The 23,584-nt window shown below is 44.9% G+C and overlaps 1 protein-coding gene across 2 annotated transcripts in view; it reads right to left on the bottom strand.

Moving 5' to 3' along the window:
* Nucleotides 1-23,584, bottom strand: part of ITPRID2 (ITPR interacting domain containing 2) — a 100,068-nt gene that overhangs the window by 3,945 nt on the left and 72,539 nt on the right. Inside the window, exons 11-17 of one of the 2 annotated variants that reach the window (XM_060256895.1) lie at nt 19,265-20,461; nt 13,565-13,642; nt 12,736-12,863; nt 10,231-10,381; nt 7,573-7,638; nt 6,971-7,381; nt 847-967 (exon numbers count right to left, since the gene is read on the bottom strand). In XM_060256895.1, the coding sequence (XP_060112878.1) occupies nt 860-967; nt 6,971-7,381; nt 7,573-7,638; nt 10,231-10,381; nt 12,736-12,863; nt 13,565-13,642; nt 19,265-20,461 (2,139 nt within the window). In that variant the 3' untranslated portion in view covers nt 847-859. Of the gene's footprint in view, nt 1-846; nt 968-6,970; nt 7,382-7,572; nt 7,639-10,230; nt 10,382-12,335; nt 12,586-12,735; nt 12,864-13,564; nt 13,643-19,264; nt 20,462-23,584 lie in introns of those variants that run through there. The other variant, XM_060256896.1, reaches the window with a different exon arrangement.

Here is a 23,584-nt window from a genome sequence, read left to right as displayed (position 1 = left end):
CAAACTAGCGATTTCACACCAGCTCCTCTGCAACACCATTTTGTGTGGGGAAAACCCGCAATTTTTTTTCAGGTTCATACTCCGGCGCGGCAAATTGCGGGTTTTCTCCATGTAAAATGGCGACGTGGAGCAGCTGGTGTGAAATCACCAGCTTGCTCTGGAGAGAAACGGAAGCCTGGTGTGGAGCAAGGTTAGTGCGGAATCAGCCACAGTGTGGCTCTTGAAGCCTCCACCACTCCGTCAGCCAGCGTCAAGAAGGCGTTTGTCTCCTTAGATCACTTCTCCAAGCCAAGCCAGTCAGTAGCTTTGAGAATGCATTTAAAGTTAAAGTCACTTTCTTTCCACCTCTCCCTCTCCATCTATTTCCTTCCTTCCTTCCTTCCTTCCTTCCTTCCTTCCTTCCTTCCTTCCTTCCTTCCTGTCTTACAGCTCTCAAACATCTGACATTCATGTATTGCGGCTCTCAAACATCTGACATTTATTCTACGTGGCTCTTACATTAAGCAAGTTTGACAACCCCTGCTTTAAGACTTTCTATCGAACTAAACTTTGTGTTTAATGAACTGGGTCTGGGTTTTCTGAACTCCACTCTACACAGCAGCTGCAGGGAATGGTATTTTAAAGGTCTCCAGGGGCCTGAATAAGATGGGGGGGGGGGGTATTCCTCCTTCCTCCCCTTGCTATTTTCCTAAGCTGAAAAGGTCCAGCATGAGGGCGTTATTTGCAATCTCTTTTTTTGAGATGAACATATTATACAGGGAACCAGGATCCAGTATGTTAAAAAGTGTAACACTGTTTGGCTCTTTCTTTCAATTAATACAGATTAAGAAGGATTGGAGAAATTACCTGTGGTACCAACTCATGGCTGTGTTTCTGCCTTAGCGCTTCCTCGGTTTGGGGAAGAGACGGCGGCTAACAGGCCACTTACAATTTCCCGTCTGATTTCACCTACAATAGATTCCTTGATCTGAAACAAGATCACATTTTAGTTTGCCTAAGTTAGGCAAGGCAGTGTTTTATTTAGCTATTACTTTAGATGCAAATTATACACCCCACTGCCAAAGGTTAACAGCAGGCAAACCAAAAACACAAACACACACAAAAATCATCAAAGAGAAAGCGTATTATATAATTTAATAAACTTGCCCCACCCTCCATTTATCACATCCTAAATGTAAATAATACAGTACCATACTAGCCTCAGTGGGTAGGGCAGTATATAAGTGGAATAAAATAAATAAATAAATAAACTAGAAGAAGACAATTACAATTAAGAGTAGCAAATAGCGATGCTAACTTAAAACAATGCACTCATTGTAAAAGAATTTACGCCTCTTAATGGCTACTTGGAAAGTAGTATTAAAACACCATTACAGATTTCTTGCACTAACAAGTAGTGCTGGGCATTACAGAGCTTTGAAATTATACTGGGGTGGCGTGTATGCATTAAGCTATGCGAGAAAGCTACACTTGCTACCACCAAGTAGTTTGGGATGCCAAAACAGAGACCATTCTGTGTTCAGGCCCATCTTTACTATTAGAAAGGCCTTGCAAGCTCAATCTTGTCAGATCTCTGAAGCTAAGAAGGGCCAACTGTGGTTAGTACTTGGATGGGAGACCTTCTTGGAATAGCAGCAGTTGGGAGGACAGGGGCAGGCTCTATTCAGCTACCTCTCTGAATATCCTCCAGGCCCCCGGCAGGGGTCAATCACCAGAGGCTGACATGACTTCCAGGTGCAGACACACACACAAACACAAATATACCCAAAATATCACGAAAAAGAAAAGAAATAGCTGATAGAGGGAGCTGAAGGCCCATTCATTCTTCTCTACCTTGGTCCTTTCCAATCCTTCCTTTAAGCAAAGGCAGCAACACTGGATATCTGCTGCTGTGCAGGTCCTTCCAGCATAGTGAAAAGCCAACCACACTGGCTTGCCTCCCTACTTTTGTTTGAGCCAGAAACCCAAAGGCAACATCATCAGGCATGACAGGTGGATACTACCCTGATCCGACCACTCTACTGAGCAAAGTTTGAGGCCAACTACCAGTTGAGGGGGACTTTGATATGGGGACAAAACCTCAGAATGCTCAACGCTCACCCTGTCAGGGACATAGTGGGGTGGATCCAACCATCTTCTAAGGAACCTTCCTCCAACTTATGGGGCTCTTCTTTTAAGTGAAGCACCACTCAAGTTGGAGGAAGGCTCCTTAGAGGATGGCTGGTTCCACCTACTGCTTCCACATTAGGGTGAGTACACAACACTCTATGGCCTTTTCTCCGTATTAAATGTCTTTCAGGGATATACATTTGGCTTATAAAACAACTAAAAATATAGACCAGTTGGCAAGCCTAACCCCTTCCAGGACAAGGAGCCCATGCCAAAAGTGAGTCAGGAAACCTCCACATACAATGAAGGATGAGTGACACCCAGAGTTGGTTCACCACCTAAATAAACTGAAGTGGCTGGTTGAGGCACACCAACTGGCAGAGGGAGTGCTGACGATGCTCCTACGTTCTGAGCCAAGATGGTTGCCTTGAAGGTCACCAGTAAAGTGGCTCCAAAGTCATAGGAGGTGGTGGCAAAACACCTTGAGCCACCCTTGAGGCAACTAGTCCTAGTTTCTCTCTAGCCTCAGCCACAAGTCAGTGTTCCAACGCTGCCCAATGTGACTACTTACGTACATAGCTGTGGTCTCCTGTTTGCTGCTACCCGGGTGAGAGAGAACACACATGGACCTATCATAGCGCTGTGCAGCTTGCTGCTCTTGGAGTGGGACAGCAGCTATTCCCCCCAGGCAAGCAGCAAATTTACAAGGCTGTGACTACATCTGATGATGGAAACAAATATCGCATTCCAAAACAAACCAATGATGGCTCCCTAAATTAACACAGTTAATGGGCGGAGAGAAACAAGAGGATGGATTCATCTTTGTGCAAAGAAACAGGCCTAGGAACAAGCATCGTATGTTCTATTCCTGGCAACGTATGTTCTATTCCAGATTTCCTGTGTGACCTTGGCAGGATGCTGCAAGCCCTCTAAATCCAAAATTTGCTCACTGGGAATGAGTAATTCTCGTGCACTTTTTCAGAGGTGTCAGGCAGCTCTGTTAAATGTCGTTTGCCAAGGATTTGATTTCTCCTCTGAATGGCTGTACTGAAGAAAGAAAACCCTGGTCTTGCAGCTAGTCTGCTATTGTTGCTTAAAAAAAAAAAGTATTCCAGGTTATTATATCCCTAAATGATATTTAAAAACAAACAGCATGGCTTCCCAGAAATAGCATTTGTACGTTCTTGCCCAATTGATAAATTACATGTATGTGATGAAGGCCAGTTGTTTCTGGGGAAGCTTCTTGGAAACTGATGTCTTCAGAATGCCCTAAGGGGACATTCCACTGGTACAACAGCAATTCCTTCAATGAACTGGCATTTACAGAGGAAGCAAAGGTAATTTCTGGTAAGTCTCTTGCTGCAAACTTGGACTTTGCTCCCTACACTGTACCTGAGGGTCCAGTGACTCCAAGGAGCAGAGAATGCTGCAATGAGAGGAGAAGATGGGGAAAGTGCTTTTCTGAAATGCAGTTCCACTCCTGCTCCAAGGCATCAATCCTCATCTTCCCCATCCTCTTGCAAGGGTACACCACTGTCTTGAAAAATAACAGGGACATGTCCATAGATATCCCATCTACTGAAATGCACACACACCCCTTCCCCAAGTCAGTTTGTTTATATCTGTTATTCATCAATACCAATTTATTTAAAACACAACTTATTTAAATGAATTTAGTTAAAACACAGGATGCCAGGATCAGTGTTCCCTCTAAGCTGAGTTAGCGTGAGCTAGCTTACAGATTTTTAGCCTCCAGCTCACACATTTTTGTCTTAGCTCAGGAAGGATGGCCCCAGAGCAGTGTTCCCTCTAAGCTGAGTTAGTATGAGCTAGCTCACAACTTTTTAGCCTCCAGCTCATGCATTTTTGTCTCAGCTCAGGAAAAATGGCCCCAGAGCAATGTAATTTATGCAGTAGCTCACAACTTTAATGCCAGTAGCTCACAAAGCAGAATTTTTGCTCACAAGACTGCAGCTCAAAGGGAACATTGGCCAGTATATATTATCGCTTTCTATCAGGGCTTTTTTTGTAGAAGAACCCCAGCAGGAACTCATTTGCATATTATGCCATACCCCCTGACACCAAGCCAGCCGGAACTGCATTCCTGGGCATTCCTGCTCAAAAGAAGCCCTGCTTTCTATAACTGGAGACTGTTTTGATAAAGTTCAGGCTGCATGTTCTGCAATCCAAGAAAGAACGGTTAAGCGTCTTGGTATTTTGCAGTGCTCTTCTGTGGGAGGGTATTCATGAAGGGCTAGTGGGTTCTTTTGCATTCCAGAAAATAGTTGCAGGTCAAAGCTCAAGCACGTTACAGTCCACTTAAGCACGCACTGAAACACTACATAATGTTTTATTCTTAAAAAAAAAAGAAATAACATAATTCAAGTATACAGAAGGAGGAAAAATTATTCAGTAAGTCACAAGTTCGGCATTTGCACCAAAATATCATGCATGCATACTAATAGGTTTCTCAGCAATGGATTCATTCTGTTTTGGAAGAAAGTGGATGCTTCCGGTATGTACAAGACGCAAATATGGATGAAATGGTTTGCCTGTAGGCCGTGGGTGGTGGTGGGGGAAGCCCTTCTCAAGATGCATACGAAATAAATGATTTGGTCAACTGCTGATTGTGAGAAATTATCACCAGAAGATCCAAGGAACAACTTTAAACCGGGATCTACAAAGAAGGCTGCCATGGTCAACCATCAATTTAAGCTGGGCATCTTTCTCCCAAACATCCAATTTGTTCCTCTGAGTTATAGATGCATCTTGGAGGACTCAGGCAATAGAAGGAAAATACATCTCACTCTCTGGTCTCAGGCAAGTACAACACCCAGGCCTCATCTGTCACCTCAGCTGCTGGGTTTATGCACATAATGAGGCACTGACATCTGAACTCATCCTAGCATAAATGCAGAGCGCCAAATAACATCCAACATCATTATATGTGGCGCTAAATAAAAAACAATAATGATGCCATCTTGGATTTTAGGGATTGTAAACTGAAATTGCAGAAAACGGAATGTAATGATTTTATTGTGATTTTTATTATTAATACTATGTTGTTTTAACTGTTGTTAGCCGCCCTCAGCCCGTTAGGGGAGGGCGGGATACAAATAAAATAAACAAATAAATAAATAAATTTGAGGATTCTTTCAGAGGGTAGACATGTTGGTCTGCCGTTGATGAGCTAAGATTCAATCCCAGTAGCTCCTTAGAGAACAAGATTTCCTGGGTTTGGAGTGTCAAAGTTGGGACATTTCCATAGATGCCAAATTGGATTGGAAGGCAAGAAGTTTGGGTTACTGCCCTATACATTTTTTTTTTTTGCTGTCAAGTCATAGCCAACTTATGGTGGCCCTGTAAGGTTTCCAAGGCAGCAGACATTCAGAAGTGGTTTGCTATCGACTGTGTTACAACCTCGACTGCCTCTGCGTTACAAACTGGCATTCCTCGGTGGTCTCCCATCCAAATCCTAACCAGGGCTGACCCTGCTTAGCTTCCAAGATCTGAAGATGTCAGGTTAGCCTGGCCTATGCAGGTCAGAGCTCCTTACACCTATGCTTCATATAAAGGATGATGCATACTGATTCACAAATGCTCGTGTACCTCAGTGGGCTGGGCACAAAAATCTCTTCCCCCTCACAACACCGAACAGACAGCCGGTGCTGTGATTGGCCAAGGAAGGGTGGAAGCAAAGAGTGTCTCCCAATGCTCACTCAGCATGGTTACAACTAAAAGCACCAACCAGTGCTCACAAAGTACAACAGAGCCTGGCCTCTTGGAGCTCCCTTGCTAGATGACAAAGCGCACATTTCACTGGTTTTATCTAATTCACTGGTCTTCAGAGGCTGCCGAGCTCTTCAGGTGAGCCCAGCTGGGCTGCTGTCTTTTTGTAGAAAGGGCATTCTCTACTTGGAAGTGACTTAGCCGTTGCATTGCTGCAGGTGAGAAATGCTTGTCACTCTGTGGTGGAGCCCATGCTCTGCATGGGAGAGGCCCACAAGTTCAGCCCATCTCTCCATTTAAAAGAGATCTGAAAATAGCAGGTCTGGAACAGAATTTTCTACCTGTGATCCTGGAGGTGCCTAGTTGGAAGACTTCAACTGGGAGCTGCTGAACAATATTCGTTATAGTCCTGTTCTCAAGCAATGCTCCTTGAGGAATGACCCGCAACAGACTTGCTCTTTATAATCAGGGGTCATTTTGTAGAAAAGGAGGTGCCAGAGCTCAATAGCTCATTTGCATATGCCACACACTCCTGACATCACCAGAAGGTATACTAAATTATATCAGCTCAGCAGCTGCCTTAAAATGCTTCTTGAATTATAATTGTCATCATAAAACCTTACTCCCATCATACTTTTAAAAATGACTTTCTCCTATGTGGCCACAGCAGCATGATGATTTCCATCTGTCTGCTTTATATGTTTGAGTATTTTCCCATTTTTTGGTGGGGACATTTTTCAGAAAGTTTGTCAAATCTTAGAGATCAGCAAAATTCTGACAGGGGATTTGAGCTTAGAAGCAAGTATTTGTTGGGGGGGGGGGGCGGGGTAAGAAAGAAAGCAGAATAAAATTTAGAGGTTCCAGAGCTCCGCTTCTGTGAGCTCCTGCCCAAAATGCGGCCTGTTCATAATATCAGACTGAACAAACTGTGTGAGGATATAAGGCAGGCCAAAGACACATACTTTTCCCCGTAAGATTCTCTCTGGACATTGTGTGCCGAGTTTTCCCATGTCCTACTCTTATCTCTGAACTATCTCTGAGTAACTTCATCTGATTTAAAACCTACAGCTTATGAAAGGTTTATAAAAACAAGCCATAATGAGGGAAAAATTTCTAGTCAGACTGTTCTTACCTCTCGGATGACTTGCTGCAGTTCATCGGTCTCCCTGTTTCTATGAACTTCCTCGGCAGGAGGTGCAAGAACCCCCTTGTCAAGTTTTGTTTCAGCCTCCGGTTTCGAGGTTGTGGGCTCCTCAGAAGATTCAGGGGTTTGTGTAGCTCCTGGTCTTGCCGGTGGAGTGGGCATCAAGGCAACACAGGCTCGGTAGACTTTCTTGCTCTGGAGTTTGGACCTGACAGTTGTCTCGGATGAACGCCTGCCAGCTTTTCGGCTGGCTTGACTAGAGCACACCGACGAGGAATCTGAATTCCCATGGTCGAAAGATTCTGAACTCTCTCCTACAGTGGTCTCCATCCCAAGTTCTCCCAGCCCCAATCCCAGCTCTGACTTCAGAAACGACTGCTCTCGAATGAGTTCAGAAACCTGTGAATCGAAGGAGGGGAGAAAGGTCAGCTGCTTTACCCAGTGCCTTGAGAAAATGGAAGACAACCATTCTCTCACCACAGGACAGAGGACAAAATGGTGTCTCACATTTTGATGACATGTATTTCAAATAAAGAGGGCCATACCACATCCTCGGGCCTAACAAGAATTTGTTCTCTTTGTTTACTTACCGGCTCCATCACATTCAGTGGAGAAGGGCACGACAAGTTATCGGTGCTTCTGCTTCCATACATGCCCTGCAACAAAACAGCAGAAACTCAGAGCCTTGATTCTTTTGGAAACTGTTGAAGCTGTTAACTGTCTTCTTCGGCACCACAACCTCTGAGGAAGCACTGAGGCATTCAGCCAAAAGGCAGCCGGAGAAGCAACTCATTTTAGTCTATTCTGGCATTTGAGAAACTAGAATAAACCCAATCATGAATGTACTAGAGGAGATACAATATTCAAAGAATGATAGGGATGTAGTATTGTTGTTCACCCCAGTGATTCTTCGTTTTCTCTCCTGCACTTGCCTCCTCAAAAGAGAAATACTCTGATACTGAAAGGGGTAGCCTTTCATTTTTATTAGCCTTTCAAATTCAGTGAGCAAAGATGTTCCATCCAAAATGTCAGAATCAGCAGGCCAACTGAACAAAAAAGGATCTGAACACGTTCCAGGAGAGATGTCCCTCAAGCACAGTGAATCGAAGTGACCACATCTCAGGTCCAATGTTTCCTCTAAGCTGCAGTCTTGTGAGCAAAAATTCTACTTTGTGAGCTACTGGGATCAAAGTTGTGAGCTGCATAAATTATTGTGCTCTGGGGCCATCCTTCCTGAGCTAAGACAAAAATGTGTGAGATGGAGGCTAAATATCTGTGAGCTAGCTCACACCAACTCAGCTTAGAGGGAACACTGCCCAGATCCTGTGTTTTGGGAAGCCCTGCACATAGCTCCCCAAATCCACTTCCAGTTACTAGAGCAATGGGATCAGTATGGGGGTACAGTTTGATGTGCAAGTGATTGATGGGGCTGCTTGGAGCTTGAAAAGGGCACAACACCATGAACTTTCAACCCCCAAGTCATTGCTAGGCAGCTGGGCAGGGTCGCCAACTCCAAGTTGGGAAATTCCTGGCGACTTGAGGTTGAAGCTTTGGGAGGGAAAGTTTGGGGGCTCAGCAGGGGTGTGGTACCATATAATCTACCCTCCAAAGCTATCATTTCTGCCAAAGAGATTTCTGTAGTCTGGCGATCAACTGTAATTCCAAGAGATCTACAAGCCACACTGAAGGTTGCTAGAAAATATACACCAAATATCGTAATCCCAAATTACTAATTGTAGATAATTCAAATAGTAATAATTCTTTCAAAATTCAAATAATCATAATCCATATGATATCTATAGTAATCAGACAAAAACCATCATCAACAGTCCACAGATTCATAAATCATCAAGAGTCCACAAAGTCTTCAATACGGAAGAAACTTCCTTTGATGAGCTTTAGACTCCTGTTTGGGGCCGTGAATTACATTGAAGGATTCCCCTCCCCGCCAGTATTGAAGAGGCTCATGTGGATCGTTGGGATTTCTGTACAAAGAGGAGGCATTCTGCTTTTGACTTCAGCATTTTGAATTAGTTTTTACCAAAACTCTGACCAGTGGATGTATACTAGGATCAGTGGATGTATACTAGGTTCCACACGCACCATACAGATGGCCTTGCATCCTATACAATCGTTTGTGTCTTGTGCTGGCTCCTGGAGGTATATTTATGCAACAAAATCAGGCAAGGTGCCAGAGAAACTGGAGGTATAGCTGAAAGATAGTACTATGTCATCAGACTACCTTAAAGGCACAGTAATGCGATGGTGAACCCCTAAAGCAGAACACTGTTCTACTGATTTATAGGAACTGGGCAGTGGGATCACAAGTACAGCCCAGTCCTCCATCCGCACATGGTGGAGACAGCTTCAAGCTGACCCACCTGGCTTTGATGTGAAGATAATAAACCCCCATCACTACCAGCACGCTTTTATCCAAGGGGACACAATCAACTTCTAAGTCTTTATCATCCTAAGGCTGCTGATACAGTGCATGCTAAATTACATTAAATTATGCAGAGGTCCATCAGTGGCTATTAGCCACAGTATATATGTGTGTGTGTGTGTGTGCGCGCGTATATGTATGTATGTATATGTGTGTGTGTAAATATACACACACACACACACACACACATATATATATTGGCCAATGTGTGACACAGAGTGTTGGACTGGATGGGCCATTGGCCTGATCCAACATGGCTTCTCTTATGTTCTTAGTATGGAACCATGTGGGGAAAAAGAATACACCACCCTAAAAGAATATGCCAGGTTCACACAGCTGTTCTACTCCAGTAATATAAACACAAGCTGGGGTGAAAGTCACTCATCTCTGATACAGCCAGTGTTTCTATTTTCCCAGTGCAAAAGCAAACTTATTGTTGGGTTAAAAAACAAACACGTGTGTTGCAATGTTCCCTCTAAGCTGAGTGAGCGTGAGCTAGCTCACAGTTTTTTAGCCTCTGGCTCACACATTTTTGTCTTAGCTCAGGAAGGATGACCCCAAAGCACACTAATTTATGCAGTAGCTCACAGCTTTGATGCCAGCAGCTCACAAAGTAGAATTTTTGCTCACAGGACTCCGCAGCTTAGAGGGAGCATTGTTGCATTGTTACTCTGAAAATATCTGCACAGGAGTATTCTCTGAGAGGCACTGTGGTTCCTAAAGAACAAGGCAATTGCAAGGCAAAGTTCACATTGCGAACACGTCTTTCTGAGCTACGTGGATGCTTGCAGCAACTGTCACCCACCATGGGCGTTTGTGGTCTGTAAGGTGACGACACGTGTAAATTCCTAAGCTGCTCTTCGAGAGTGAGGAGGCGTTCCTCCAGTTGCATTTCTAATTCCTGAAGCTCCATCCGGACAGATTTCCTCAATGTCTGGAGCTGATCAGCTTCGTACCTAAAATCAGAAGGAAGATCAATGAAACAGAGAATACGTCCCCTTGTTAGCAGAACAGAAGAGACCGTGATCATCAGAAACAAATGAGGAACTTATCCTGGGTCTGAAAGTGGCATCGTGGCCTCTCTGCATGTTCACATGTATTCTATGGCCAGGGGTGGTGGTTGGAGGGGAATCTTCAATCTTTCAAAACATGGATTGCCACCAAACATGGGCCACACTGAGCTTCAAGCATGGAACAGGAAGTCGTGTGATGCCATGTTCACATGACAGGAAGACAAGGATCCAGAAGTATGACCAAGGCCAGGCCTGAGGGTACCAGATCAAGAGCCAGGGACAAGAAACCTAAGTCACACACTAGGCGAGGAACAAGCTACAGATTAGAGCCACAGAGGAATTTTCTCCACCACAGAGAGACTTTGCCTTGCTGTCCTGCTGTTCCTGTCCTGAGTATTATTATTTATGAATTGAATTTATGTGTGAGTATGCATGCAAAGAGTAGGAAGCCTGGCACTCTTGCACATAGTAGCAGGTTCTTCCAAAAAGCAGCAAATGAATGTGGGTTTTTGTGTGTGTGTCTGTGTGTGTGGAGAGAGAGACAGGCAGTAGTTATAAGGGACTGTGACCCAGCAGGTAGGGCTCAATGAACCATCCATTGTAAATCCAACTGAGTTGAACCGCCATGATTGGCAATTTGGTGTTCTAAGCTTTGGGAATATTTTGTCTTAGACAAGTTGTCTGATACTATTGGTACTGTGAAAAAATCTGGAACATATTCACTATTAGGTAAGTGGTTGCCTTTCTTGAACTGGGCAAGGAGTTTGTATCTGGTTGGGATGTACACCAAGATAATAATGTGTTACCACTTCCAGCATTTCATTGATTGTCATTTTTGGGATGTTAATTGTTTCGTCTGTAATTTAAATGTGATATCTTTATAATTATTTATTTAATTTTAATAAATTCTTTGAACTGGGTGGGGGGAGAATGAACCATCTGAGGCTCCTGCCCCATGGATTCAAGGCTACTCTCACCTATGGCACCATCTACCAAGAGAAGGAAATACGGAAGAAATACAGCATTCCACATACATTTCTAATGGAATTAAATAAGTACTACCCCCACCTCAGTCCCCAAACCAGGCCAGAAATTCCACTGGAACATCCCTTAGTCAGAAAACTAATCTCTTAGGAAAGACAGCATGGCTTGCAAAGTTAACTGTAATATTTAGAACATCTACATATTAAATGCTGTATAGAGCTGGGTATAGGGAGTGGTATGATAGAACTGACAGCAGGGTTGGTTGCACAGACGGAGAATGTTTGTAATGGGAAGTTCAAGAAGCTGTTGGTAAAAGGCTTGGCTTTGGATGCATCCCAACAATCATTGTCCTCCATTTGCACATCGTAAATGCTGCAATAATGCAGAACTGGTGTTTTAATGAAATCCAACTGAGCACATATGTGAACTACCTAGTACTGAGTCAGTCTACTGGTTTATCGAGCTCAGTACTTCACCTGGCAGTGACTCTCCAGAATTTCAGACCCAGGTCTTTCATAGCGCCTATTACTCTCAAACTTTCAAGTTGGAGATGGTGGGAATTGAACATGAGACCTTCAGCTGGCAAAGAAGATGCTCCAACTGATGAGCCAGAACCCCTCCCCACTTCCCAGAAGGCTTTGAATGCACAAAAGAGACTACATAGCAGATGTCAGAGGTGAGGCCTGCTTAGTAAGGGCATAGTGGCCACTGTAAATTGAGATTTTGAGAAATCACAGTTCCACCAATAAGATCCCCTTTATGGTAGCTGCAAAAGTCACCTCCTGTGACCGAGGAAGAAAGCCCAAGCATCCAAACCATCCCTTTGGAAATGCAGAAAGCCTTTTAGAATAGGAACTTGAAGCTAAATGAAGAGAACTTACCACAAGGGCAGAGGTCACAATAAAAGGCACGAAAAGCTGATAGAAGTACTCTTGACAGAAGTATTCTGAAGCGAGTGAAGAGGAGAGAGGCTGCAGTGATCAGTGTGTGCAGTGAGGAGAAACAAAGGGTTTTAGCAGCAGAGGAAGAAACTAGCTGCTGGTTCTAGGTATGCATTACAGGAAGGAGAAGAAAGCCATCGGCCGACTTGCTTGGGTTGGGGAGGAGAACAAAAGGAGGTTTGTGACTTATTCAGGGTCGCCCACCTAGGAAGAAACAGTGCTCTGAGAATGAATGAGAACTGGGTGTGCATGTGTGTAGATTTTAGCAGACACAGGGAATTGAACACATACACCAACATAACTAGAAGCTGCTAAAGTGAGACTCATCATCAGGTTCCCTATTCAAAATCTGCCACAAGCTACTTGTTTTACCTCTCTTCTTCAGTCATGTGTTGGTAAACAGTCGTCTGCTGGCGCAACATGTTCAATTCTAAATCCATCATTTGCGTCCTGAAGAGATTGAGGCTTCTCCGTACAACCTGAAGATCTTGGAATGTATTCTAGATGGGCATGGAGAAAGAAGCATCATTTACACCCTGAGCTCCAAGTAAAATAACAAGGTCCTCCGCTGACTTTTCTTTGGCACCACTGGAGGCCAACAACTGAATAATGAATCTGTCTTCCTGATGAAGGTTGTCTACTAACTGGCAGGAAAGGAAGCTGGGAAGAGCCTGTAAGATGACTAGCAGTAGCCAAACAAGATCTAGTCAAGTTTGTTTCTCCTCTGCTCACAGGTATTTAACACCTAGACAAGCTGAAGGGCAAAATTTAAAGGGCTCTTTTACTTTAACTTTTTGCCTGAGGGTCACAGTTTAGAGTTGGAGTGAAAAGAGACCTATCTTCACTCACAAATCTTCCCGCTCTTTCCCTTGTTTCTGTGGTATTTCTGTATGGTAAGCCAGGTAAGCCGCTTCAGGTCTCCGCTTGGGAGAAATTTGGAACGCAAGCAAATAAAACTCCTCTCTGACCCATGTTCCATTGTCTGTCTTGAGTGAACTTGGGGAGGGGGGCTGAATATATGGAGAGAAAAACCATATGGAGAATATATGGAGAGAAAAACCATCTGCCATACTGAAATCTACATATTATGTTTTTATGTTTAACTGCTTTCCTCTCATGAGGACAACCCATCTGTTTATAATTTAAAGAAGAAAAATATGTTTTATCATGCACAGAAAAAAGAAAGGAAGGTGCCACTTACTTCATATAGAGGTAGAACAGATGATCTCTGAGTATTGTAAGATGGAGTTGTAATGTCATGACCTCTCATAACAGCATTCTGAGGAAAAAACCCCAAAATATGTATGTATCAATAAGACAGTTTGAACAAGCTGGTTGCATTAACAACTTAAAGCAACAGGCAATAGTCAAACACCATAGAATTGTGACATGAGGTAAAGGTGGTTGTGAACAACCTTGGAAGAATGCAGGCAATTGGCCACTGTACACCAGATTGGTTTGCATTCGTTTAAAAGATGAATTAATTAGCACTGCTTAAAATGTACAAACTTGATCCTCTTGTCTGGTCTCACTCTATGGGACCCACATGTGTTAAATTGGAAATGACACCGCCAACAGGACTGCGCTGTTCTTCCAAAACAAAAACGTTACATAAAATCTGAGACAGAGTGGTCTTCCCATTGTCCTTCAATTCAATTCAGCTGTCATTCTGCTTTCATTTTGGCATCTTGTGTAGAAATACAGACCTCAGAGCATTTTCACATATAGTGAAATGTTAGCAGGGCAGGGGAAAAGAAAAGCACAGCCTTCCAATGTGTTGCAAACTGCAATCCCATGGAGAACCATTACCAACCATGTATGCATTCTGAGTCAGTTCTAAGAGGTTCCAGTCTGAGGAGAAAGTGTGAGCTCCAATTAGCAGAATTCAAGACCCAAATTTGACAATGAGTGTCTATGCAATGAGCTGACTGAGGTTTGGTTTTTCACATGCAAAAAGGGGATTTTCAAAAAACACATCTGCAATGTACTCAGGGCAATACATTGAAACTCATCTCCCCATCAACCTTATACAAGGTAGGACAGGCTGAGAAAGTGACTCATTCAAGGCCACCCAATTTATCCAGGTTAATCTGGGCCACTACTCTATCCCTGAACACACTGGATTCCACAAAAGTGAGCTCTCTATCCCAAAAATTTGATATTCCAGCTCAAAGGCAATATCATTTTTATGATTTCTGTTTGCTGTCTTTGAGAGAGGAAGACTTTTCTGGAAGCATCTTCACTTGGCTACTACAAACAGGAGATCTAAGAAAACAAGTTGAGCTCTTTGAGCACAAACGCAGTAACTTTGGCCCCTTCAAGTGAGGGTAAAGGTGGTCAGTCTGGTAGAAATCAGAGTCTTCTGAACTATGAACACATCAAGGAAAAGTTTAAACTCCACAGATTAATCAATCTCTTATCATATTCACAATCACAAGGATTTCACAATTCTGGCCAAGTTCACTAAATATTATGTTGCGTGTCAGAGACAGAGGAATTTCCCTCTGCAGGAAATAATAACACATTTCAACATTTGTCTATACAATAGGACTCCCAGTTATTTGTGAATCTCTCTTCAAAATCTTTAGCTACAGCAAGGGAAGGCAGACTTCAAGCTCCTGAGAGCTACTTAATTCATTTCAAGAACCCTGGGAGCAATCAGTCACAAAATGGTGGCTCATCAGGCCGGCTGAGTTTCAAAATGGCAGTTCAGCAGTCACTGCCATTTGGACTAGGACAGCCAATACCTCGGCTCAAATAGCTCTCAGGCTTAAAGCTCATTCGGTGAGCTAGGGCCAGTCACTTCATCTCAGCCAAACCCACCTCACTGTACTGCAAGCACAAAACAGGGAGGGAAGACTCACATGTGCTGCTCTTAGTTCCTTAGAGAAAGGGTGGGATAAAAAAAAAATGAGCTCTTGATTTTGTAATTTTTTCCCCCTTTGGGAAAGCTTATCTCAGCAGAGGCATGCAAACTCTTGTTTCTTCATAAAGGGACTTCTCTGTCTCAGAACAGATGTGTATGCAAGGGCGACTGAAGTGAAAACCAGATCAAGAGAGTTCTACTTCTCCACTTAGGCAGAAGGTGCTTAGGAATAATGGGATGAAGGCCTCCAAGCCCTTTGGCATTCTGAGGAAAACCCGCCTGCCCTGTTTGGCAAATGAATTAACTGGACAGCAAAATAACAACAACAACTTCTGTGCTTCCCACAATCAAGGGCTTGGCTAGAGTTGCCTCCTCTCTCCCCCTGCCCTGTTTGTGAGACAATTCACACACCCCCTGTGAAGAGTGTCCAAAACAGCTAAATCATCTGGACCCCGCTCAATCCAGAACATCAGTTATATACGGTACCCACCCTGAACACTTTCGAGACCATGAAAAAGGTATGTTTAATAAATAACTATTATTGCTGACCTTCACCACATCCATCAATACTGAGGGAATTTCAGCAATATCAAAACCCCACCACCTCAAAGCAAAATTGGGCATTTAACTTCAGCTTTTGCTGTGAAGACAGGCTTACCACAGCATTAAGCACAAAACTGTCCCTTTGGACAATTTTCTGAATTGTCTTTTTCTAAAACTCTTGAATGGTTCACTGAAGACTCAGGCAAGAAACAGAGCATAAACAAGTGAACGTTGGGAAGATTTCCCCTTTAGATTAGTAAGCCCTTGTCATTTTTTTACCCTTCACTTTGGGATATCTTCCAAGTGTGATGTAACAGCCTCACAATCGGCATTTGTGAACACAATATAGAATGGCTCTGGATAAAACACAGTAATATAGCACCCACAGTGAATGTTTCTTTTATTAATGACTGCTAAAATTGCTCTAAGCGTCCCTCATTATCAGTAGCATGTTTCAGCTAGCAATATTTTCCCCCTCATCGAACATCTCTGAGGCATCCATTCTATGGGTTAAATTCCAGGCTAAATTTGCATTTCCTGACAGTTTCCTCTTCCTACAGAAGAGCCCCCTCATTTCATTCCTTGGGGTCCCCCTCATCTTGCAAAAGCAGATTTTTTGTGGAGATCGGTGGGCTGCAGTGAAAGGAGGGGGGAGGTAGGAAAGTTCCATTCTGCTATACAAATAATTTATTTTGGATTCAACTCTAGATCTCAAAACTGTGCCCTGAAACCTGGTGCAAGTTTAGACCATGATTTTAGATTGCCATCTAAACAATTGGTCAGCCAGGAACAATGTTCTGCTCATCCTAGGTCTATGGTGCCTGACATTCATGAAGGAAAACATACTGGAATATAGTCACAGGACTATTAAGTCACAAGGCTATTAAGTACAAATGAATTTTGTAAGGCTTAATTTAGTGAAAACAACTTTTTAAAGCCAAAGAATCAAAGCGTAACCATTAAATCAGAGAGAGGGGGAGGACTGGATAAACATATGGAGCAAAGATCCATTAGTGGCTATTAGACACAGTGTATTGTTGGAACTCTGTCTGGAGCAGTGATGCTCTGTATTCTTGGTGCTTGGGGTAGGGGGCAACAGTAAGAGGGCTTCTAGTGTCCAGGCCCCACTGAAGAACCTCCTGATGGCACCTGGTTTTTTTGGCCACTGTGTGACATAAGAGTGTTGGACTGGATGGGCCAATGGCCTGATCCAGCATGGCTTCTCTTATGTTCTTATATGTGTGTATGAGGGGGAGGGGGGGAGAGAGAGAGAGGGAGAGAGAAGATAGATATAATGAAATATGTGTTCCCAGTGCTTCAACTTAGTTTTACCGCTAACATCTGTTTGGCATTCACACCTTCCAGTGTATTTCATCCTCTAGGTTTCCGTGCTAGCTTTATTTGGCTTAAACTTGGCTTTTACACAAACATGACTTGCTCCATCTGTGTTCACAGCAGCACTTGGAAAAGGCCATGTCTTGGGTTTAACAGCACAAAAGAACTATTCGGACAGCTGCTGGTTCAGAGCCAGCAAGCAGGACAAATATCCGCTTTGTTTCAGCGGGCGGATGAGTCCTGTACCCAGCATAAGCATGCCCTGAGATTCATTGTATGCTACAAATATGCCATAATTATGTCAAAAGCACACACAAGAAGCAGTGTAGCAGTCCGTGGATGAGTGCTGAGCAGAGAATTTCTCAGCGCGAGCTTCATCACACCACCGTTCGATGTTTCCGTTTGTTTCTCAATAAACAAAGACACCACCGAATGGCTGGGGAAATGGAAGCATTAATCCCTGAAACAATGCAATGTGCCCTGATGTAAGGTTTTCATGCAAGCATTTTAACAAGAACATATTTTTAGTAAGGCAAAACAGGTAATGGATAAAGCAGGTATAGACCACACCCATCCCATATATGTACCCAACAGTGGACTGCCAGATCATTCTGTGTGGCATGCACGGCCAGTATAGCCCCTGAGTGGAGTTGGCATCATGGAAGGCAGTCACAAGTACAATTTATGCCCACCCCTTCCCTCTTGGCTCTGTACAACTGCCCAGGTGGTGCAAGGCAAATTGCTGAAGTGTGGAAGTACAACAGAACTTGGCTGGCTCTGGCCAAAGACAACCCTCGTTTCTTCCCCACTCTTGTTGTTCAACAGAACCACAACATCCTTACAGGTAGAAGCTGCATCTTCCCCCTTGCGTACTTGAGCCAAAAATGGCTGCTCACCTTTGCTTAAACTAGGACAGATGGATCCACTGTAGCTTATGGGTTCACTTCCTGACCGCTGCGGATCCTCTCTGAGTTCCCCTGCCTGCCCCCTCCGCAGCAGCCATTTCCAACCCTGGGAATTCCAGGGAGCAATGCTCCATCTATGCTGTGGAGTCTTGTGAGCAAAAATTCCATTTTGTGAGCTGCTGCATAAATTAGTTTGCTCTGGGTTCGTTTTTCCTGAGCTAAGACAAAAATGTGCGAGCCAGAGGTTAAAAAATCTATGAGCTAGCTCACACTTAGAGGGAATGCTGCTAGGGAGGCTGCACTGCAGAGGGAGAAGGGGACAAAATCACTCCCTCCAGCCTCTTCTGTGAGAGGAACACTAGTGATGGAATAGAACAAATATTGTCTTTTCACCCCCTTCCCAACGATGCTTTCCAGCCTACGTGACTATTATTCTCTGTGGGTCCTGCTTCTCTAGGAATCAGTTTTCCCAAGGCCAGAAATGGGTGCAGGAGGAGAGGAAAGCAGGGAAGAAGCACAGCCCTTGCCCAGTCTTCACACACGTTGTTTCACAACTGCATCGTCATGCTCAGGGCTTTTTTTGTAGAAAAAGCCCAGCATGGACTCATTTGCATAGTAGGGCACACCCCATGACATCACTGTTGTTTCATGGAGAGCTTTTTTTGTAGAGAAAAGCCCAGCAGGAACTCATTGGCATATTAGGCCACACCCCTGGACATCACCATTGTTTCACACATAGCTTTTTTTGTAGAGAAAAGCCCAGGAAGAACTCATTGGCATATTAGGCCACATCTCATGACCAATGTTCCCTCTAAGCTGCAGAGTCCTGTGAGCAAAAATTCTACTTTGTGAGCTACTGCCATTAAAGTTGTGAGCTACTGCATGAATTAGTGTGCTCTGGGGTCATTCTTCCTGCGCTAAGACAAAAATGTGTGAGCTGGAGGCTAAAAATCTTTGAGCTAGCTCACACTAACTCAGCTTAGGGGGAACACTGCTCATGACATCACCAGAGCTTTTTTTGTAGAGAAAAGCCGAGTGGAACTCATTGGCATATTAGGCCACACACCCTGACATCACTGTTGTTTCACACAGAACTTTTTTGTAGAAAAAAGCCCAGCAGAAACTCATTTGCATATTAGGCCACACCCCCTGATGCCAAACCAACCGGAATGGTGTTCTTGTGCGTTCCTGCTTAAAAAAAAAAAAAAAAAGCTCTGCCTATGCCCCCTCAATGATCTTAGCTCTCTCTTACCTGCGACAAGTTTTGCAAAGAGCTTCGGATATCATGCAAGACTCTCCTAAGCTGCATTTCAACCGTGGAAGGGGAATGCGCAGGCTGCGGCTGGTGGGAGCGGCCCGGGTTCCTGAAGGAGTAAGGACAGCTGAAAGGAGAAGGCAAGCCGCTGCAGCTGGACCCGGGGGTACTCGGGATGCTGTGTGTACTGAACGTTCTCGCGTGAGCGCACAGGGGCCTCTCTAGGCAATCGGAATGAAGAGAATGGAGGGAACACGATGACTGGGACAAGTGGGCCGGGAGGTGCAAAGGGCAGCTGTGGATCCTGTTCCGGCAGGGCTCATCCACCACCTTGCTCCCTCCAGGCAGAGACGTTCCTTTCCTAACGGGTGAAGTAGCAATAAAAAGTGTGGATTTGCACTGAGGAGGACTGTCACGGGCCTCCCCAAGGGATTTCACTTCTTCGCAGTTTCTCCTCTCCTCTTCCTCAGGCGTGTCGTATTTGTAAGTAAAGGAAGGCGGGCTGCACAGAGTCTGTTTTCCTGGATTTAGCTGGACATTCATGGAGGAGACAACTCTCACGGGGTTTAGTAGCGTAGTGGGAAGGGACTGGGAGCGCCGGAGGGGATAGCTGAGGTTAGCCATCCGATGCCTGTGCTTGAAAAGAAGGTCTTTGGATTTTAGCAGGGTGCGTCCAGCTCTAGGATCAGATGAACTGCTGAGCTTCTTCTGGGCTCTTTCCAAAGCAACGTTAACCCTGTCTGCGGAGGAAGGGGCTGAGCTGGCGCTTTCTATAGAGGACATAGATTTGAGAATGTGGTGAGTTGTATACTGAGGGAATTCACACTCACTGCTTTCATCTAAATCACCTTCTTCGCTGTCTTCTTCCAGTACTTCAAACGCAACCTGCTCTGCAGGAACGTCCTCGTTTTTTCTCAGGAAACTTCCTTGGCTGAACTCTGCATCTTCTTCAGGTTCAGTCTGACTGGCCTTGCATTCTGGAATGTTCTCACCTTCTCCCACATTTGCCTCAGAAACTACCTCCCCCATTTGTTGCTCTGCTTCTGAAAGAAGGAATTTCTCCTCATCCAGTTCACTGAAATAGGATGGATGTTCGGCTATTGGTGTTTTGAGTTCTTCACTGTACGACGTAACTGTTGTTTCGCTGTCACAGCTGTCAGCGCTGCTCCCCATGGCCTGCAAGGACTCGTGTCCCTGTGGAAGTATACGGAACAAAAAGTTACCATCAGAAATTCCCCAAAGCATTTGTACCTCCATACAAAGAAAAATTAACACTACAAAAATGTGGGTGAGGCACAGATTTCCACAGGCCACAAAACTCATTAGGTCATCTTGGGACAGTCACTGTCTCTCAACCAAACTTCAGAGGTTTGTTGTGAGGGGGGAAATGGAGAAGAGAGGTAGGGTTGCCAAACACTAGGTGGCACCTGGAGATCTCCCACTAATACAGTGGATCTTCAGACAACCAGGGTCAATCCCCTTGGAGAAAATGGCTGCTTTGGGCGATAAGACTCTATGGCATTATATTCTGCTGAGGTCCCTTCTCTCCCCATACTTTGCTCTCCAGGCCTGTAGCTAACTGGGACCCACGGGACCTGGCCCCATGACAGGAATTTTTGGGGTCACTCACCCCCATTCCATGGCCACGCCCCTCTGTGATTTAAATTGCAGGGAAGGGACTTGCAGGAGTAGCCACTGCCCCCTCATGCCATTGAAAGGGCCTGCCGATCAGTTGATTGGCAGGCTCTTTAAATCATGCAGGAGGGAGAGGGATGGCTCCCAGCATCCCCAGCTTTCTGCACTCACCCCCACTGGCCCCTCCCCCCATGGCCCCTAGCTACGGGGCTGCTGCCGTCCCCTGGCTCCACTCCCAAAATCTCCAGTTTTACTTCACCCCACAGTTAGCAACCTTACCCTGAGCTCCTTGGAGGAAGGGTGGGGAAAAACATACTGAATAAATAAATTTCAGAGATAAAATGCTATGGGTTGCCTCCAGTACTCGTTTTCTGGAGGCAGAAGAATATACACACACCCATGTTAATCCAAAGCAGGGATGGCCAGCGAGCAGCCTAGAGACCGAATTCAGTCACCCAAGCAAGTTTACCTGATCCCCTGCAGCCTGTTGAATTTAAAACCCAAGTATGCTAAAGCAGGTATTCTCCACGTCGTTTCCTCAGAACGTGAGGCCAAATACATTTCTGCGCAACACCGCATAGACTCTTCTTCTGAGGAGACGGAGTTGGACAAGCCAGCGGCAGAACAGACCCTTCCCTTGACTGCCCCCCCTCTCCCAGCATGCTCTGCTCCCAGTATGTCATCATTTGAAACAGTGGACAGTGAGAGACGTGAGGTAGCCAAAAGTTGCACAGACTGCATTGTTAGCTTCACCATCTGGCCACTGCCATGAAAGCAGCTTTGGTAACTCTCAGCATTTATGTCATCTGTCTAAGCACAAAACAGGTGGAAAGATCCTCTTAGCCAGGCCAACTTCCCTATTTAAAACTTGTACGCGTCAATTCTCTTTAAAATATTCTACAGGCAATTCGAAAGGCACATGACCCCCGGCAACTGCTCCTGCATCCCACCAAACATAGAACATATATGCTGGGGTTGGGTGAATTGGTTTCAATACCTAAACAATCATGGGGAAAAAAGACTGTCCTGTCTAAAAAGATAAATGATGAGCATGTGAGAGGATATGCATGCATGCATGCAGCCAGCAGATGTTTTCAAGGTGAAACCCCAAAGAGACCACTTCTGCTTTCTACAAGCTCATGTGACAGACAGTGTATGCACTGGCAGCTGTTCCCAAGTTTAAAAGGGACAGCCACACAGATTGAAATTTCAAGGTATGTCCAGACCAGGGCTGGTCAAACTTGCTTAACACAGGAGCCACATAGAATAAATGTCAGATGTTTGAGAACCACAAGACATGAACATCAGACGTTTGAGGGAGGGAGAGGTGGAAAGAAAGCAACTTTAATTTCAAATGCATTCTCCAAGCTGCTGGTTGGTTGGCGTGGAGAAGTGATTTAAAAAGAGAAATACCATCTCCAAGCTGGGCGACAGGGGCTTTGAGAGCCACGCAATATTTGTGAAAGAGCCACACGTGGCTCCCAAGCCATAGTTTGGCCACCCCTGGTCCAGACCAAGAAGTTTTTCACATAATCCAATATGGATATTCACGTGGAAACGGGACACAGCTGGTATCATACTTATCAATTATATTTTTATGCCACTCCTCCACTCAGCTGTTCAGGGTGGCTTATATAGTCCCCTGCCCTTCTCCCAGCTACCCTTGATATTTCTGCAAGGTTGGCTAGCATCATCCAGGGAGACTACCGGTTGAGAGGGGGCTTTATTTGAATCCACATCTACCCACACCTAGTGCAGCACTCTAACAGCTCTGTGGATCTGCATGCACCAGGATCTGTGATTCACCACATTTTGGAGGGACTTTGAAAGAATGCTATGTAAAATTTACGTCTTTAAAAGAACCCATACAATGGTGTAGGGGTTAGGAGCACAGACTCTCATCTGGGAGAACTGGGTTTGATTCCCTGCTCCTCCACATGCACCCACTGAGTGTCCTTGGGTCAATCACAAGTTCTCAAATGAGCTGTTCTCTCTGAGAACTCTCTCAGCCCCACCTACCTCAAAGGGGAAAGGAGGGAGAGGCAGGGCCAGAATAACAATTAGGCCAAATGGGCACTGGCCTATGGGCCCCCACATCTTTAGGGAACCTGGGCCGGCTCCCTCCCCCCAGGTTTTCATCCTGCTTGCAGCCCTCGCAGCCTGCGTGTGCAGCCAGCAACTGAGCACCTTTTTGCCCAACTTGCCTGGTGTGGCTGATGCTGGCATCATCACCAAGTTTGCCTCTCTCTGCCTCTCTCCCAGAACTTTGTCAAAGGGGCTTTTGAGAAGGTGCCTGCAGGCTGCAGCAGGGGCTGCAGGCAACGGGGCGGCTGCTCTAACTCTGAGATAATTTGTGAGGGGGCCTCTGAGATTTTGACTCCCTAGGGGCCTCCCACAGGGTTTAATCCGGCCCTGGGGAGAGGAAGGGAAAGGAGATTGTAAGCCGTTCTGAGACTGAGTGAAGGGTGGGATATAAATCCAATCTCCTCTTCTTTTCTTTTGGTGATGAATTGCTCTCCATTATATTTATCTAGGTAGGCACTGAAACATACATGAGGACTCCTCCAGAGAAACAGATGGTCGGGGGAAAAGATCAAATGGTTGAGAGGAGAATGAAGATGAGATACCTGCTGTGGATCTTCATTAACAACAATGGGCTACAGGCAGAGAAAACGACTCCTA

This window comes from Heteronotia binoei, chromosome 16 (assembly GCF_032191835.1).
Source record: "Heteronotia binoei isolate CCM8104 ecotype False Entrance Well chromosome 16, APGP_CSIRO_Hbin_v1, whole genome shotgun sequence".
In the NCBI taxonomy this organism is placed as follows: domain Eukaryota; kingdom Metazoa; phylum Chordata; class Lepidosauria; order Squamata; family Gekkonidae; genus Heteronotia; species Heteronotia binoei.
This window is presented reverse-complemented; position numbering and strand designations above follow the sequence as displayed.